The 17371-nt window shown below is 45.1% G+C and overlaps 1 protein-coding gene across 1 annotated transcript in view; it reads left to right on the forward strand.

Annotated features, from left to right (window-relative positions):
• The window catches only part of CILK1 (ciliogenesis associated kinase 1), a 34680-nt gene extending 20219 nt beyond the window's left edge, over nucleotides 1-14461 (forward strand). Inside the window, exons 7-13 of the mRNA XM_037159544.2 lie at nucleotides 1717-1884; nucleotides 4004-4324; nucleotides 5762-5952; nucleotides 6067-6218; nucleotides 7079-7207; nucleotides 9739-9861; nucleotides 10883-14461. Coding sequence (XP_037015439.2) covers nucleotides 1717-1884; nucleotides 4004-4324; nucleotides 5762-5952; nucleotides 6067-6218; nucleotides 7079-7207; nucleotides 9739-9861; nucleotides 10883-11037 — 1239 coding nt within the window. The 3' untranslated portion in view covers nucleotides 11038-14461. The remainder of the gene's footprint in view (nucleotides 1-1716; nucleotides 1885-4003; nucleotides 4325-5761; nucleotides 5953-6066; nucleotides 6219-7078; nucleotides 7208-9738; nucleotides 9862-10882) is intronic.
• Nucleotides 14462-17371: the final 2910 nt, after the last annotated feature.

Raw genomic sequence — 17371 nt, forward strand, 5'->3', positions numbered from 1 at the left:
CCAGCCCCCTTAAATGTCACCCTTGTCCCTCATTCACACCTGCAGCCCCAAACCTGTACCCCCGGCCCGCTCGGTGCCCTGGAGTCTTCCCACCGCAGTGCTCCGCACACACACACCCTGCCCAGCTGAAGGTCCCTGAGGCCCAGCACACTCCTCCGAGGCCCTGCCAGAACCTTCCCCTCACTGCTCCTCCAGTCTCCGCCCCACCTTCCGAGGGGTCAGTGTTAGTGTAGTTGTCCGTGTGCATACCTGTTTCCTGATTCACTCATTCGGGGCAAGGGTTTGTCTCCTGTATATTTGTGTTGCTTTTTCCAGGTCCTGGCACCATGGCTGATACAAACCAGTCTCTCAAAAAAAAATTATTAAGCCATTTGAACGAGTCGTTCATGGCACCTCTTTAAGATTTCCAGTCCCCTTCCTGCTGGACTCCCTCTCTCTTCCGGATGACTGTATCTGTGCCTCTCTTGTGACCTGCGTTACTTTTTATTCTGTGTTATTGTTTTTATGTAAACATCTTATTTTCTCCTTTGGACAGCGATATCCTTAAGGGAAGGACTGATATCACATTCTTTTTGGATACCCAGCGCTGCACCTGTAGTGGGCGTGCAGTGACTGTCTAAGTGAATGAGTGTTATAAACAACGTGCAATGCCACTTTCACCTGGCTTTAAAAAAAGCAACTATACCAGAATATGTTGTAAAGTAGTGGAGTGTTGGAACTACAAGGAAACCTAAAAATTATCTGTGCATTTTTTTTCCTGTCCTTCACTCCTGTATTTAGTATTGTTAAGGTGGTCAGTGACACGGGCTGGGAAAGAATTCACAAAGAGAGGAAAGTGTAGAGAATAAAGTTTTTACTCACTCTCCAAGAAAAGAGAGGGGCACGGTGTGGAGAGATATGCCAGCCTCCATGGCTGGAGGCTTTGAGTTTGTAGTGGATTAAGAAAGGGTGGGGGGGACTGCTGTGTGGCCCCCGGGCTGTTGGGAGTTCCAGTGGAGGGACTGTAACCAGAGGCTGCAGTTCCTGTTCACGTGGTCTTCTGCCTATGGCTGCAGGGACCTGGTAGTTCTGTTCTTCCAGTAGTTTCCAGTCCTGGGGACAAGCTGAAAAGAGTAAAGTGGCAGTCACGTTTAACAAGGTCACAGGCCTGCTAGGCAAATGGTGCCACAATAGCAAATGGGGCCGGCTTTGTCCTTTCAGGTTTGAGGGTGGAACAGTAGAGAGTTTGAGATTGGGTGGGACAGCTTTCTTTACGGCTGGACTGACTTCTCAGCATGTGTGTTTTGAATCATCAAGATGGGGATATGCAGATTTTGGCAAATTTATTTAATTGAGGACAAAGTGTTTTGTTTTATTCTCCCCACCCCCCCAAATATGTCTCACTAGCAGTTTCCAAAACCTCTGTCTTATGGAACACAATTGGGAAAACAGTAATTTGGTTCAACCCTCAAATCTCGAAAGGAACTGCCTTGTGGTAAGGTTATCAAACAAGTTGGTGGCAAATCCATGTCCCTCCCACTCTTTCCCCGACTTCATGTACTTCTAGCCTCCCCGTCAGCGTTCTCCCGTGTGTCAGTCACTGCACCGTGCCACGCAGGTGGGTGTGGCGTGGCAGTGACGTGATTTTTTTTTCTGTCGCAGACACACAAGCTGGCGCACCAACTCCTGTCCCCGCAGGTTGGCTGAGCAAGGTTTTCTGTGTTTTCCTTCTTTCAGACCGACTGGCCGGAAGGCTACCAACTTTCGAGTGCTATGAACTTCCGCTGGCCGCAGTGCGTGCCCAATAACTTAAAGACTCTAGTTCCGAATGCCAGCAGCGAAGCGATTCAACTCCTGAGAGACATGCTGCAGTGGGACCCCAGGAAACGGCCCACAGCCAGTCAGGTCGGCTTCCACTCTCCTCTGCTCAGTGCATTTCTCGTGACGTTCACACCTAACTCCAGATAACTTCTATACATCTTGGCGAAAGTAATTCATTTGATATTATGCTTAACAATAGTTGTGAATACCACTGTTGGTGTATTCTCTTAAAATAGCTTGAAACTCATGTAAAGGCATAGTTAAGATTTAATCTGTGGTGGCTTTGAAGACTGGCATTCAGTTCACATGATATATCACTATATGTGTGGAAATGAAAATAGGTGTGTATCTACCTGTATTTGGAGAATGTTGTCAAATATATCCTCTATGAGTTGAAATCATGGAACTATTTGTTTATAACCAGGCTGATTGTTGAAAGGGAATTTGAAATTGTCTTGTAAAACCCAACTTGCTCACTTTACAGATGACAGAGAGAACGACCGGTGGGATAGGGTTGGGCTAATAACCGGGATTAGCATGTTATAGCACTTTGCAGTTTATAAATGCTGAAGATTGTTTTGTTGCGATTTTAACCCATGAGGTAGGCATTACTCTTTTCATTCTATAAATGAGGAAATGGGATCTCAGAAAGTTTAAGCAATCTGCCCTAATCACTCACTTAGTAAGTGGTTCGGACAGGACAACCAACTGCAGCGCAGCTGCTCGGGTGGAGGTCTCTGACTCCCTTCCTCCCGGGTTCTCTTCCCGCCCTCCCCCGGGCCACCTGGCTTAGACTAGGAAGTACGCCCCAAAGAGGCGTGGCAGGGCCCCTGCCAGCTGCCTTTTGCACTGCTTGTGTCCGACCCCTTCTCACCTTGTCTCATTGACGATCACACTGCTCAGGGAATAAAGAACAGTGACCGGAAATGATGATTTGGCTAAGCAAAAGTGACAGCAACATTTGAGACAGTGCCGATGTGATGTTAGAATTTGTGAGAGCTGCAGAGATGGTGATGGGGGGATTAAGGATCTGCAGAAAAGCAGCTTTGTGAAGGCTCAAAGAAGAAAGCCAAGTGGTGCCGTAGGACTCGGGATGGCCCAAGAGGTGGGCAAGCTCTCAGAAATGCGCTTCTTGGAATGAAACTCACTAATATTCTCAGGGCAGATAGGAAGCTTTCTGATGAACCCAGTGTTTTACCAGGTGCACACAGAAATGAAAAGAAAAAGATTCTGTAACAAGGAACGAAGGGAGCAGTGTGTGCTTTTAACAGTGTCAGAAAAGCTAGAAGTGCCACTCACCCAGCTGGGACTTCCAGGAATGGGACCGCAGAGGAGACTCTCCGAGTTCGATGCCGGGGTCCAGGACCTGCACCGGACCATCCACGTCGCTTGCCTCTGTGTCGATGTTTACATTGGTGCTTATCGATGTTTACAGCCACGTCCCAGATGGTTAAGAAAGGTTATGCTGTGATCGGTAATTTTCATCCAGAAAGACTAGGGAAAATGGAAGATTTCAGAAAAACTTGTGAGACTTATCTTTTGGCTGTCTAGAGAACCCGATTTTTCAGAACAACTAACAAGGTTTAGTGGCTACTTGTACAGCCATACGCTGTATTGTATTCTCGGCGTTCCTGGGGTACAAGCAGATGCACTTGTTCACTGTACACCTGATTCTTCAGGGAACTCTGGGACCATTGTGTTTGGCTGTTTCGGTTTTACATTATTTACTTCTCTTTCTCTGGCACGAGGAAATGCTTAGAAAGGTGAAGCATTATATTGAAGACATACAGCAAATTAGTTACAAAGCTAGCTAGGACCTGTGTTGAGCCCAAATACTTCTCCAAAGTAGCAAAGGTAATAGCAGTGTAACTGGCTGCTTCCGCCAGACCACTGTAAGTCCATGCATTTGATGCTGTTTTAGAAAAAATTCACGGGTGTTACAGGTTGAAGCTGCTGTTTGATATGGGGCAGGGGCAAACACAGGTTTGCAGTTTGAGTGTTATTTTTTTTTTTAAATATTGTATTCGTTTCCATACATACAACTATAAACCTACTTTTGCCCCACCCTGTAGTTGGTTTGGGCTAAGAAACTGTAATAAGCAATTTCTTACTACAGTCCCACGGAATATAGCCCCGTGAGCCCGATGGTGTTGACCTTCCCAGCTAGACTTTTCTCCTAAAGCAGCCACGTGTGTCATTGCAGGCGCTTCGATACCCTTACTTCCAGATTGGGCACCCGCTGGGCAGCAGCGCGCAGAGCCTTCAGGGTTCAGGAGGACCCCAGAAGGACGGCCTGGAAAAGGCAGGCCCGCCTCCTCACCTGAAGCCAGTCCCTCCTGCCCAGCCCCCAACCAAACCACACACGCGGATTTCTTCGAGACAGCATCAAGCCGGCCAGCCCCCTCAGCATCTCATGTACCCCTACAAAGCAGAGGCTTCCAGGACAGACCACCCGAGCCATCTTCCGGAGGACGAGTCAAGCCCCTTGCTCCTCCCGTCCCTCCACGCCAAGAACCCCCCGGCGGTAAGCAGGGAAGGTGCACGCGTGCGCCTCGTGCCTGGCCTGTTCCTCTTCTGACTTCACTTAACGTGGGAACTGTCTTCTTTTTTAGCGAATAAAGTGGAATTGTAATAACTTTGTCATGGCAATATCATGGAATTGTAAAGAGAGCTCTGGCCTTGGAGTCAGAGGTCTGGGTTCAAGTTCAGGCCCTGCCTGTTAACCACAGTGCTGTGGTGGTTGCAGGCGGGACGCCGGGCAGGACGCCGCAGCCAGATTGCCAGGGTCTCACGCCTCCGCCCTGCTGTTTCCCCGCTCGGTCGGCCTAGGCACCTCCCCGGCCCCTCCAGTCCTTGTTTCCTCTCTGTAACATAGGGATGGCAGTAGCGCCTGTCTGACAGAATTTTTTTGAGGACTAAATGAGTTAATATTTGAAAGAGTGTGAACTAGTACCTGGTGCCAAGTGAGAACTTGGTAAGTATTGGTCGTTGTTACCAGTCCCTGTGGACCCAGTCTCCCCACCTGTGAGAGAAGGTCACCATGTCTGTCTTGCCCACTGACAGGGCTCTTCATGAGCAGCAGAGGTCCTTGCGAGCATGTTCTGAAAATCCCAAAGAACCACGCTGGTGTTTGTAGGTTGTTACTCCCACGGATGCCGTCAGCGGTGGGTAATGTGGCAGTAACTGAGTCCAGGTCTTGTTTCTCCTCTTGGGCTGGAGTCCAAAAGGAGACGGCGAGTGTTAGATTTAGACAAACGATACCCTGACAAGGAAGTGTGGTTACCAGTCACTGTATAACGCTGTCCGAAAGTCTGCTTTTCCAACACCTTCGTGCAAACATTTTCTGTCAACTGGCATTCATTCCGCGAGCGCGGGCGCCCAGCCAGCACAATGCAGCACACTGCGGGAGGTTACGAGGTGGTGTCTCCAGGCTGCTGGCTGTCCCCCAGCCCCAGACTTGAACGCAGTGTGTTTGGAAATTTTCCATGATACCTCATTCTGTAGTGAAATCGTGTCCAGGTCTACCAAGAAGGCAAGGAAACCACTGCTTGTATTGTTTTCTGTAAAAGAGCAGGGTGAGGGACATCTTAGCTATTTTCTCTTCCATCTTTATTTATAACACTATAAATCATGTTAATTCTTTGAGAGGAGACCAGAATGAGAATCCAGCCACCTTCCTAGTTTTGGAGAAGTACCTAGAATTTCTTTTTTAAAACCCTTATCTTATACAACTCGGGGTCTCCCCAGGATGAAGAATGGTGAAGCTCTGCAGGGCAGGCGAGAGACAGAAGTCTGGGAGTGTGTTTCCCAGTTGCCCTTCCAGACAAGCAGTGCCTGGTGGGGAGTGAAAGACCCCAGGGTCCCCCTTTTTATGACCAGGAAAGTTCAGAGTGGGGATTACCCCTGGATGAGCACCATTAATGCCAAGCATTGTCTTTTTCCTCTCTCCTGGTAAACACAGAAAATCCTACCTGGGCTGGAGCACAAAAACGGTGACATCAAACCAAAGAGCAGGAGAAGGTGGGGTCTGGTTTCCAGGTCAACGAAGGATTCCGATGACTGGGCCGACTTGGATGACTTGGAGTTCAGCCCGTCCCTCACCAGGACTGACCTGAAAAACAAGAAAAGACAGAGCGACGAGACCCTCTGCAGGCAAGTGTGAGGCTTCTGTCTGTGAGCGGACTGAACCTGGGATCGGTGAGGTGATCGTACCGATCTGATGAGGGTTCTGTCTTGCTTGACCTAAGCCACGTTCTCTTGATTCAGATTTGAGAGTGTTCTGGACCTGAAGAAACCCTCTGAGCCCGTGGGGACAGGAAACAGCGCCCCCACCCAGACTTCATATCAGAGGCGAGACACGCCGACCCTGAGATCAGCAGCCAAACAGCACTACTTGAAGCACTCCCGATACTTGCCTGGTAAGAATATAAACACTTGCCTTTTCTTGGACCGTTGGTAAGAAACCATTTCCCTGGAATCGCGTGTTCAGAGATCCTGTTTTGGAAGGCACGTGCTTGGGGCTGCTCTTCGGGACTGGTGGGAACATCATAAAAATATCTGCCGGAGCCCAGGCCTCATATTTCTACTTTGTATAGTTGCCTAAAATAAGAAATTTGGTAGAGGAAACTGGGTGTGGCCCCCAGGGAGGGAGGAACTGGTAAGAGCCAGGCCTCGTGCCCGAGGTCTCTGCCCCAGAAATCTGCAGTGCCTGACACAAGAGGGAACGTGGGTGGTCCAGAGGGAAAGTGGTTTGGCTTGAGGTTAAGGTCAAGGCAACCTTGGACATGAGGGAGTCCGTGAAGCTCATTGGTACAGACTGGACTCATCAGTATGGGATGGCAGCAGTGGTCCAGGTCAGGTGAGAAGGTGGAATCTCAGGCGACAGGAGACAGAAAGAGGGGAGAGACCTGCAGAGGTCAGGGCTTTGGAGGAGGACAGAGAGAAATTTAGATGACAGAAAGACAGTGGTCTGTGAGGGGGACAAGTAGGAATGTCCAGGAGCACTCAGGCCCAGGACGGTAGCAGCGGGGTTCAAGACATAAGACCTGGCCAGACAGATGTGTGTGTAGAAGTGTGAGACACCTCTCTCAGGCCACCTACCGGTGAGACTACACACCCAGCCTGAAGACGGCTTCTTCCCTTTTCACAGTCAGTTTTTGCTTAGGTTCTTGAATCTCGGAAACATTTTGACAAATTGGGTTCTGCATTAATTTCGTCTCAAGTCTGGTGCAAGATTAAATGCGTATTTTGAATTTGAAAAACATTTCTTTCCTATTAGGAATAAATATAAGAAATGGCATCCTTCCGACTCCAGGCAAGGATTTTATTCCATCTAACCCATGGTCTAGTTCTGGTTTATCTGGAAAGTCTTCAGGGACGGTATCAGTGATCAGCAAAATAAATTCAGGTGAGTACTAATTATTAACCCCACGATGGCAAGAAGCAGATTCTCTGGAGGTGGCCAAGTGGGTACAGAGGCGAAGGTACGCGCGTGGAACCACAAGGGCTTTTCTGGGACAAGAACCCTGGGCCTGTTTTCCAGGCCTGTGGGCCTGTTTCTCTTTTGGCAGCAGGACCCGAGAACTCAAACAGCTCCACGGGATCTTCCTTCAGGAGTATCTGGGGAAAAAGCATAGTCTTTCTTGGCTCATGGGAAAAACAAAAATAACTTTACAAAGTCTGACTTCTGAGGCCCCCTCTGCGGTGGGCGACCTCCAGAAGTCAAGCTCAACTCCGTCTGCCCTGCTCCAGCTTGTCCTTTGCGTCTGATAGCCCAGCCCCAGCCCAGGGCGTCAAAACTTCCAGTTGGAAGATAGTTTGGAAGGATAGTTTTAAATGGGTACTTAAATGCATTTAGTAAGCTCTGCAGGCTGACTCACCCCATTCCCGGCCGACTTGTTTCCCACACCGCCTTCCCTCACGGGGCGGCCCTGCTCTGTGCTGCTCCCCCCCCACTTCCCAGGTAAACATCTGGGCTTGACTTCTTTCTGCCCTTATCCATTATGTGCTCATTTATTTCAAGGAATACAAAAAGGAAGAAAATAGTATATCAGTACCCACATACACACTGCCAGCTTAAGAAGTCACACTTTGGAAAGAGACCCAAAGCCCAATGCGCAGGCCTTCCCTCCCTTTCCTTCTCTCCAGCTCCCACCTGATTGGGGTGTTTATTATTTCTGTGTTTTTAAAAAACATATACATGAAGTATATAGTATGATTTCGCATGTTTTAAAATTTATGTGCATATAATTCTGGATCTTCACTTCACTCATTTTAATAATTATGTATTCATATGTAGCAATTGTACATGTATAGAATATATATCATATAACATATAATATGTATAACCATATAATACCATCATTTATTACTGTACTAGACCATAATTTATTCATCCTCTTCCTTCTTGATGAACATGTAAGTTGCTTACAATTTTTGCCATTAGAAACTACGCTGAAAGGACCTCGCTGTGCAGCTGTGTGCGGGTTTCTCTGGGTGCGATGCAAACGCATTCGGTTAAAGGGTGTGCTCATCTTTGACTTCGCAGATATTGCCAAATTGCTCTCCGGAAGGGCATGGGAGTTGTGCTGCATCCTTGATGCCACTTGGTACTGTCGAGGTTGTAAAATCTGTGCTAATGTCATGGGTGTGAAATGGCATTTATTTTGGCTTAAACATGCATGTCCTGTGTACTTATGAGGTTGAGCATCCTTTCTTGTGTTTATTGGCTGTATCTTTCATCCCTTTTGTGACTTTACCTGTTCAAATTCCCTTCTCCTTTTTCTTCTTATCTGTCTCTTCACCAAAAATGCAGAATCCACGCCAGCTGACCAACTCAGGTCCTCAGGCGTGCGTCCCAGCCCGTGGTTTGCACTCTGCTCTGAGCGATTTGCCGAGGACACTCGGTCTGGAAGGACATAGAGCAGCTCAGCCGCTCAGGGTCTCCTTTCTTAATGGCTGTCACTTCCATTTGTATAATGGCCATAATAACATTCCTGTGATTCTGTGTGTAGCATTAAGCCTTAATAATAAGGCTTATAGATATTCATTCCCCCATCTAATGTACTCATATATTGATTACTTGCTGTATGTAAGGCATTCCATTAACTTCCTAGACTATACAGATGAGTAGTATGTAGTTTGGCCCTTAAAGCACTCTCAGGATGGAACTGACATAATAAGTAAATGTATTTAATGTAGTCTTTTTAAGGAGGTTTTTTTTTTTTAAGATTTTATTTATTTTTAGAGAGAGGGTAAGGGAGGAAGAAAGAGGGAGGGCAACATCGATGTGTGGTTGCCTCTCGCGCGCCCCCTAGTGGTATCCTGGCCTGCAATGCAGGCATGTGCCCTGACTGGGAATAGCACTGGCAACCCTTTGGTTCACAGGTCAGCACTCAATCCACTGAGCTATACCAGTAGGGGCTATTTAATGTAGTTTGATAATGGTTGATTATTCTGATTACATACAAGAGTACTTACTATAGAATTACTTGGAATAGCTAAACAGTTAACATAACTTGTGTGTTGATCAATGAGAAAATGGTTAAATGAATTATGGTTTATCCATACCCTAGAATTTGCATATCCCGACAGGGCAGGAGAACTCTTCTGTCTTATGAAGTGAAAAAAGCAAATTTCAGAACAGGTTGAACAGATTATACCAAAAGAAAGAAAATGCCCGATTTTCTTTTTCTTAAGCAAACCAACCATCCTCCTTTTGGGTGTGGACTACAGGAGCAGCACTGCCCCTGCCCCCGCCCCGTCCCCCGCATCTCTCTGCAGTGTGGTGTGCTGGAATGCTCTGCTCAGAATATGTTTTTATCAATTCTTCCCCCCAAAATAAAGCCCGATCCTTCACTCTGCACCGCTGGCCTGCAGCCCTGTTGGTGTCGTGTGTGCGTGACTTTGCACTAATGAACTCTTGCTTTTGCAAATCAGTTGGTTCCAGCTCTGCGAGTTCCAGTGGACTGACTGGAAACTATCTCTCTTCCTTCCTGAAAAAAGAAGTGGGTTCTGCTGTGCAGAGGGTACACTTGGCACCTATTCCAGATCCTTCCCCTGGTAAGTTCTAGTTTGAATTAGTCATAAAGGCATTTAGCAAATAGTCATTGAACACATGCTTTGTAGTCGTAGGCATGAATGGGCATGCTAGAGGTCTAGGATCCACCGGTGAAGGAGACGGACAAAACTGGTGGCTGTGGAGCAGGAATGTGCACTCTGTAGACAGTAAGTGAGCCAGATAAGATGCTCATAGGTTCTCAGGAGAAAAAGCAGGCAGGGAGTAGGGAATGTGGGGGTTGGAGGGATGGGTACAAATTGCAATTTTAGACAGGTAGCCAAAGAAGACCTCACTGCAAAGGAGGTGCTGAGTAAATGTGAAGGAGGTGGGTGAGCAAGCCGAGCAGTATGGGTGAGACTGTTCCAGACATGGAATTCTGAAGTGTGTGGGCTTCGAGATAGGACAGGCCTGGCATATTCAGTGAACAGCAAAAAGGGAGAGTGCAGGAGTGACGTGAGTGAGAGAAGGGAGTGGGGAGAGGAAGTCAGGGGGGTGAGGAGAGGCCGGGTGGTGTGAGGCCCTGCAGCCACCGTAAGCATGTCGTCACCGAGGCTGAGCCACTGGAGGGTTTTGAGCAGAAGAGTGAGGTGACCTGACTTCCATCTTCCAGGCCCACTCAGGTGCTCGTGGTCACTAGACTGAAAGGGAAGAGCAAGGTTGGAAGCAGCGACACTGAGCGGGAGGGTAATCATCCAGGCAAGGATGATGCTGAGCTGAGCTGGGGTGGTGGCAGTTGAGTTGAGCCAGATTCTAGGTATATTTGGAAGGAAGAGCCAACGGAATTTGCTGACAGATTACAAGTAGAATACGAGAAAAGGAGAGGAGACAGGAATGATACCTGTATTTAGCCTGACAGCTATAGAAGCAGGTTGTCTTTAATGGAAAGGGGGAAAACTACGAGTAGGAGGCAAAGCGCTCCTCCTAAGTTCTCATCTTCTCATATTTTGGTCACAAGATGCATTTATCTGCACTTTGTTTGCATGGGCACCCTATCAGTCAGGCCCACCTTTCTCTTCCGTGCAGGTTATTCTTCCCTGAAGTCTGTGAGACCTCATCCTGGACGACCTTTTTTCCACACCCAGCCTAGAAGCACGCCGGGGTTGATCCCACGGCCTCCAGCTGCACAGCCAGTACACGGCCGGACAGACTGGGCTTCCAAGTACGCGTCTCGGCGGTGACAGTCACAGAGCCCTTTGGAGGGGAAAGCAGGACAGAGTCTCAGCCAACTGGTGTTCTATCTGCAAGAAACTTTCAGATGGTGTAAAAGCAAACAAACACTTTATAGTTCTTCTTCTGAATGAAGACATTTCAATATTCTTTTTTAACTTTTTTTTAAATATTGATTTAAATGCAATACCCTTTTTTTGTACAAAATTATTTTATTCTAATACTGGGTCCCATTATTTTCTTAAACAGCAGCATTTTGTATATATGGGTTATGTTTTAGCATTTTATACAGTCAACTTTGTAACAAATTTTTAAAAAATTAATTGACTTTCTTTTGGGGGTTCCAGATAATATTTTATACAGATTTTAAAAAATGTAATAATATTGATGCAGTATTGCAACAGGGGTGCAATTTAAGACTACAAGATAAAGGGTTATTTACTCACTGCGTGCGGATATTTGTGAAGTGGTTACATTTTAAATGTGGCACATCAGGCACCTCAGGCTTCCCTGGACTGACATCAGGACCAGAAAAATGACCTTCCACTTCGCTTTGTTTGGTGTTTGTCCCCTCTGATGAAAGAACTCTAAGTAAATATTTTTTGAAATTCCTACAACACCCTTTATAAGTGGTTGGAGGTAGCCAGCTAGAACCAGGCTTTCTCGTGCTGTGTGCCGTCACATTCTGTGTCTTCCCTGTTCGAAATCAGATGGTGTATGTACCCACAAAAGGAAAACTTATCAAGCCACAAGATTCTCAACATAAAGGTTAATACAGTCAATGAAACAAATATTGCTGCCAAGATGCATGACCAAAAATCTAAGTTTCAAAGCAGCAGATTTTTTTATTATAAAAACGGATAGAAATTTGTGTTCAGCTCAGTTCTCCAGGCCTGGTTAGGAACATGCAACAAATAATCTTCTCTCCGAGCCAAAATCTCAGGGCAATGTGCGGAGCTGACAAGATTCATGGCAGAGGTTCCACTTAGCTAGGAAGTCAGTCACCGTGATGGTGATGTCATCGTGTGCCACATTTGAACTTCGAACTCTTAACCCTTGTGTAGTTTCTTTCAACAGTGAGAACTCTATTGGTTGGTGGGGGGCTGTTCCATTGAGAGGAATGTTTACAGCGATTTTGAAAATGACAAAGCTAGTTCGGAGACAGAGGAAGTCAAAAGGCGCACCCTCCTCCATCCCTGTAGGACGCGTTTGCCTCCGCTCCTGGTTACCCGAAAGGCAGGAGGGCAGGTCACGGCCAGAGAAACGCAGCGCAGTCTCAGTAGCGCACCGACCCGCTCTCCCGGGCTCGTGCTCTCTCCTGTGCTTCCAGGCTCCAGAAGCTGAACCCTGTGAAATTGCCATTGTCGTAGGTTAAAATGAATATTGGCGTTTGGCTATGGGTGAGCCTGATAAGTTGGTAAATTGTCATTTCAGTGTATTAATAATATATTGCAGCCTGACCTGAACCAGTTATACTGTGAGCCACTTTTATAAAGAGCCACTTTTATAAAGTCAGGAGTAATTTCTGCTTTGGAGAATCTGGCTCAGAAATGCACTTGACCAAGCACTATGATCCCGAGGGCCAGGAGAAAAGCACATAATGGATGTGGCTTCGATAGGTAATATTTCCTGTTAACGAACTGGCGGCTGAGCTTCCGAAAATAAATATGTATGTAAGCACAACTTGAACCTGAATTCATTTCTGTATTATATTCTCCACTCATTATCTAAAGCAACAGAAAATGTGTTTTCAGGAATGAGTCCTTTCCTGAGGTTAATATTTATTTTCTCTTTCTGTATTATGTATACAAAGTAAGTTAATCTGTAACCATACCCAGCTTGCTGGAAAGCTGGGTTTAAACTGTAAATACCCCTTAGAGAAGCAAATGGATTGTGAATACCATATTCTTGACACTGTAGCTCATGTTAAAGTCATTATATATTTTTTAATTGAAAAACCTTGTTACCCGGTTATTATACATTATAAAGTGGTTTTTCTAATACTTTTGTAGGGCCTGAGTTCAGAGAATATTTTGCTTTTCTTCCTCTTATCTTTCCTTTGTTCATCAGCAAACAACTTCCCTTGGGAAACTAAACACATTTATTCATGAGGAAGTCAAGAAGCTGATGTGCAGTTTCTAGTCAGGAAACTAGAATCCCGGGGGAATAAATTCTAAAGAACTAGGAAAACCCTATAAAGTACTTTCCCTCTCCCCATCCCCGAAATGGGTAAAGGATAATTATGTATACAAGTTTTTTAATATAGAAGGGAATAGTGACCTGTTTTTTTGTTGCTGTTGTTGTTATGGTTAAGTGAGAAAAAAATGCTACTTGTTGCATGTATTTTTTTAATGACTATAGAATTATAAGGTGTACCACAAGACACCAAGACGAGTGATGGGTGTCACCGGACTCATCCATGACTATACCTCACTTTCAGTCAGAAAGCCCTTCAGGGCACCAGGCGACGGACGGGGATGGCTGTCACTCATGCCCAAAGATTCAGCGACGGGGCGCCAGGGGGCACATGTGTCAACTGCACAGACACAAAAGTAGCGTGGTGTGAGTGCTCATTTTACAATAAGCCCTCCTCTGCTCATGGGTGATGGGATTTAAGTAGGAAGAAAATGGATTTTTAAACAACTTTGAAGGCATATCTCTCGCCTAAAGGGTTAAGTAGCGTCTAATAAATCAGTGCTACGTCATCTCCTTGGGTTTTTTGAAGACCAGATACAATCAAGGAAACACATGTAAAGTGACACTATTCTCATTTTGTAAAGAATTGTCAGGATTTTGTCAGGAATTTGTTTTTCAGTACAAATAGCAGTACTGTTGGAGTTCATGGTCGACATGTTTTTCATGAAGTAGCATTTCCCTTCCATCAAGTCGTTTTGTGCCATTTAGGAGAGAAAAAGAAAGCAGGCTTTATGATTCAGCTCAGTGTATGACCAAAAGCAATATGTTTATAAGAAAATGTGTGACATACTAATTGTATCTCTTTTAAAGCATACTATAGCAACTTGTTTGTTTAATGTATGTGTTTGATTTTTAGAATTATTTTTACAATTTCCAACCAAAGTACTGTATTTTATATAATTTATTGTGAGGATCTTCTCGTGGAAACCATTAAGAAGACAAACTGGAGGCAAATATCACTTAATCTGTATTATTAGTTTCTTACGAACACTGTGCTAATGTGAATTTAAAAGGACCCAATTAATAGCTTTCTGGTAGAAATTTTGTCAACTGATTTGATTACAAGGGAGGAACTGAGAATATATTTATTTATAAAGCAAATACTCATAATGATGAAAAGATAGAGGACAGAAAACCACTTATGCAAGCCCCTTCCAAAATAAAATGTTGCTTTTTGAATAGTTCATCCTAAGGTGTTTTAAAATGTTAATTTTACATTTAAAAATTCTGCTCAAAATAAAGTTATGATTTAAAAAAATTTTGAGTGTTCTGGGTTTTTTCCATGTTCTTCCATCAAAAGATAACAATAGTATTTCCCACTTGGAATTTTGATGTTTTATATCTTCTCCTTAATACTTGTGCATTGGAAGCATACCCTGAGAGCAGCGGTATGAAGAGTTGTCCCGAAATGTGGAAGCATTTTTTTAAGTTTCGCTTTTAGAATGTTTGGTGACTAGGGATATTTTTTAAAAACCTGCACAGGTCAAAACTTCTTGTTTCTGATTCCATCATGATTAAAACCTATCTTACATGTTTCTAACTTTCATGGTGCACTCACATGTTCAATATAAGCCTTCAAAAGAAAGTCATAACCTCATGATACACACAAGATCCACAGGAAATTCATTTCCCAAACATTCTTTGACTTGGCAGAACTTTGTGGAATGTGATTACCAGTCAGACTTACACTGGTGAATCCCTGAAGGTGCCCCTTACGATCAGAGCACCGCTGACCTGATGGTCCGTCACCATCGGTCGAACCTTCTGGCCTTGCTCCTTCAGAAGCCCAGAAAATTGAAACTATCCTTCCTTCCATAAAAACCTGCTGTTAGAATTCGTTCTGATTCTAGTCATTTATAGCTAAGGCTGAATTGAATTCTGTTTTTTTCCTTTTCCTAGAGGGAAACAATTTAAGGTTCTCTGAAACTGAGATATAAAACTCTTCATTTTTGTTAATTTTACATGCTACTGAGTGGGTGGGCAAAGGTTCAAAGGCAGAGAGTACTTCCCAGGGCCTCTGGAAATACATCAGGTTGGTGGGAAGACACTGCTATAGAGTAGGACTGAGAGTGACTCAGTCCCCAAGAATAAAATGACCTAAGGGTTCCTGCCATAGGATGGCAGAATTATTATAAACAGGACTTTTTATTTCTCCACAAGGCTGTGTAATTAATAGAGTAGTTCAATACTGCCTTAGTTTCTCTTTGTTTCAGGTAAACAAGATTGCTAGGATGATGGTCCCTATTTTATTAGGCTGCACATATGAACCTGCCATTTTGGTGGGTTAGAAAAAAAATAGTGATATGATTCAACCAATTAGAAATAAGGAAATAGAGATAAATGGCATATCAACAAAGCTGAATAATAATGCTTGTGTTAGTAGTTCAATTAAAGTGAATCCTTGTAGAAAAGTGGGTTGGAAAAAGAGAATAATAACTTTCACCAGGGCTGGAAAATATGACTTCCTACCCATGTTAGACTGAGTAATCTCTGTGTTAAGTCATATAGAAAGATGAAATTGAACATATATTTGTACCTGAAAGTGACTTTTCTGCCTCATGGGCTACCTAGCTCTTCTTGATTTGCTTAATTTCTTACTTTCCATACTTGCTCATCCTTTGGTTGCCAGTTCGATCTATGTTCGTCCTCCCTTCCCAATCATTACTGGCTTACACAACTGTCCAGAAGATACCAGGGATCGGACGGCTCCTGGGAATGAAAGACAAATGTACTCATTATTTCTTCCATTCCTTGTCCACCTCTGCCAGGCTTTATGGAGCTACAAACCAAGGCAGCATGCATTCATTATTTCAGCAAATATTGTCTGAATATCCACTCTGTGTTAAGCATTATTCTAGAAGTAGGATGTACAAATGCATGCTGTTAAAAACATGAAAATTCCTAACCTCATGGAATTTACATTTTTCCGCAGACTACAAAATAAAAATTTTAGTATATTAGATGACAATGAGTTATGAAAAATAGACAAAGGATGGAAAAGCAAAAATGTGTGGTGTGTATGTATGTTGGAGGGGCATCACTTCAAACTCATGATTCTACATAGGTCTGTGTGTCTCTATCTGTGTGTCTCTATCCTCCTCAGGTGAAAAGTAATCCACTTCAGTAATCATATGTAATTTTTAACAAAGAAAATGTGTGAAAAGAAAGGCAGACTGCCACGTGCAGCGCCTCATTTGGATGTGTCTGGAGTCTTGGAAGCTTGACTACCCTACGTTCTCCTACAAATGGACCTTGAGAGCTTGTTTGGAGGTTCTAGCAGGGGAGCGCAGCTACTCGTATACCCTTGACCGAAGACCGGTCCTCTCCTCTAGTTGGGAAGGTCGTCCTCTTCGACCGAGCGCGCAGCTTCGGGAGGGACGCACATGGATCGGTGAGGGAGGAAGGGGACACCCGCCTAGCCAGCCAGATCAGCCGAATCAACCCTGGCGATCAATGGGGTGACAGATGTCGCAGCCAGATCGCCCTCACATCCGAGAAGGAGACACTGTATGCACGCTATATAAAGCCCAGATACTTGTCATCTTTACACGTAGGTCGAACTTTTTAAATAATTATGTTAGAGCTCTAGTGAGAATTTTCAATTAAAGTCTAAGTCCAAGTAGGACCTCAAAGATTATAAAATCTCTCAAAAGGCTAAAATTAACGTTAAAACTGGCTTAAATTTCAGCTGTTTTTATATTATCCACAATGCCTTGCATATGGGTGGGGCATGCTAAATATTGCTGTCTCAATTGGTGAAATCTTCTCCGAGCCTCGCCCACAACTAGGGCCTCCTAGCCGCCTGGTGGTCCTGCCTGGCTGGAGGCTCCTCGTAGTGGCCATTGTGAAATTCCGGGTGCCGTCAGCGGATTCCAGGTCTGTGTCCCTACTCACGCCCCCACCCGCTTTTTCCCCTCTTTTTATTTCTCCCCTACCCTCCAGTCTTTTCCCCGTCTCCCTCCTTCTTGTTCTTTGCACCCCCTCACCTCCGTCTGCACAGACGTGGGCTTCTTGACTGCAAGTTGGGGTCATTCTCGGCTCAGTGCGCATGTTTTTATAACTCCGCTCTGCGAAGTCTGAATCCGTTGGTGGAAGAGGCCGGGCTCAGATCCTCCCCGGGCAGGGCAGGCAGACAGATGGAACGATCAC

The sequence above is a fragment of the Artibeus jamaicensis genome, unplaced genomic scaffold (genome assembly GCF_021234435.1).
Source record: "Artibeus jamaicensis isolate MK-2021 breed Jamaican fruit bat unplaced genomic scaffold, CSHL_Jam_final contig_484, whole genome shotgun sequence".
NCBI lineage: Eukaryota > Metazoa > Chordata > Mammalia > Chiroptera > Phyllostomidae > Artibeus > Artibeus jamaicensis.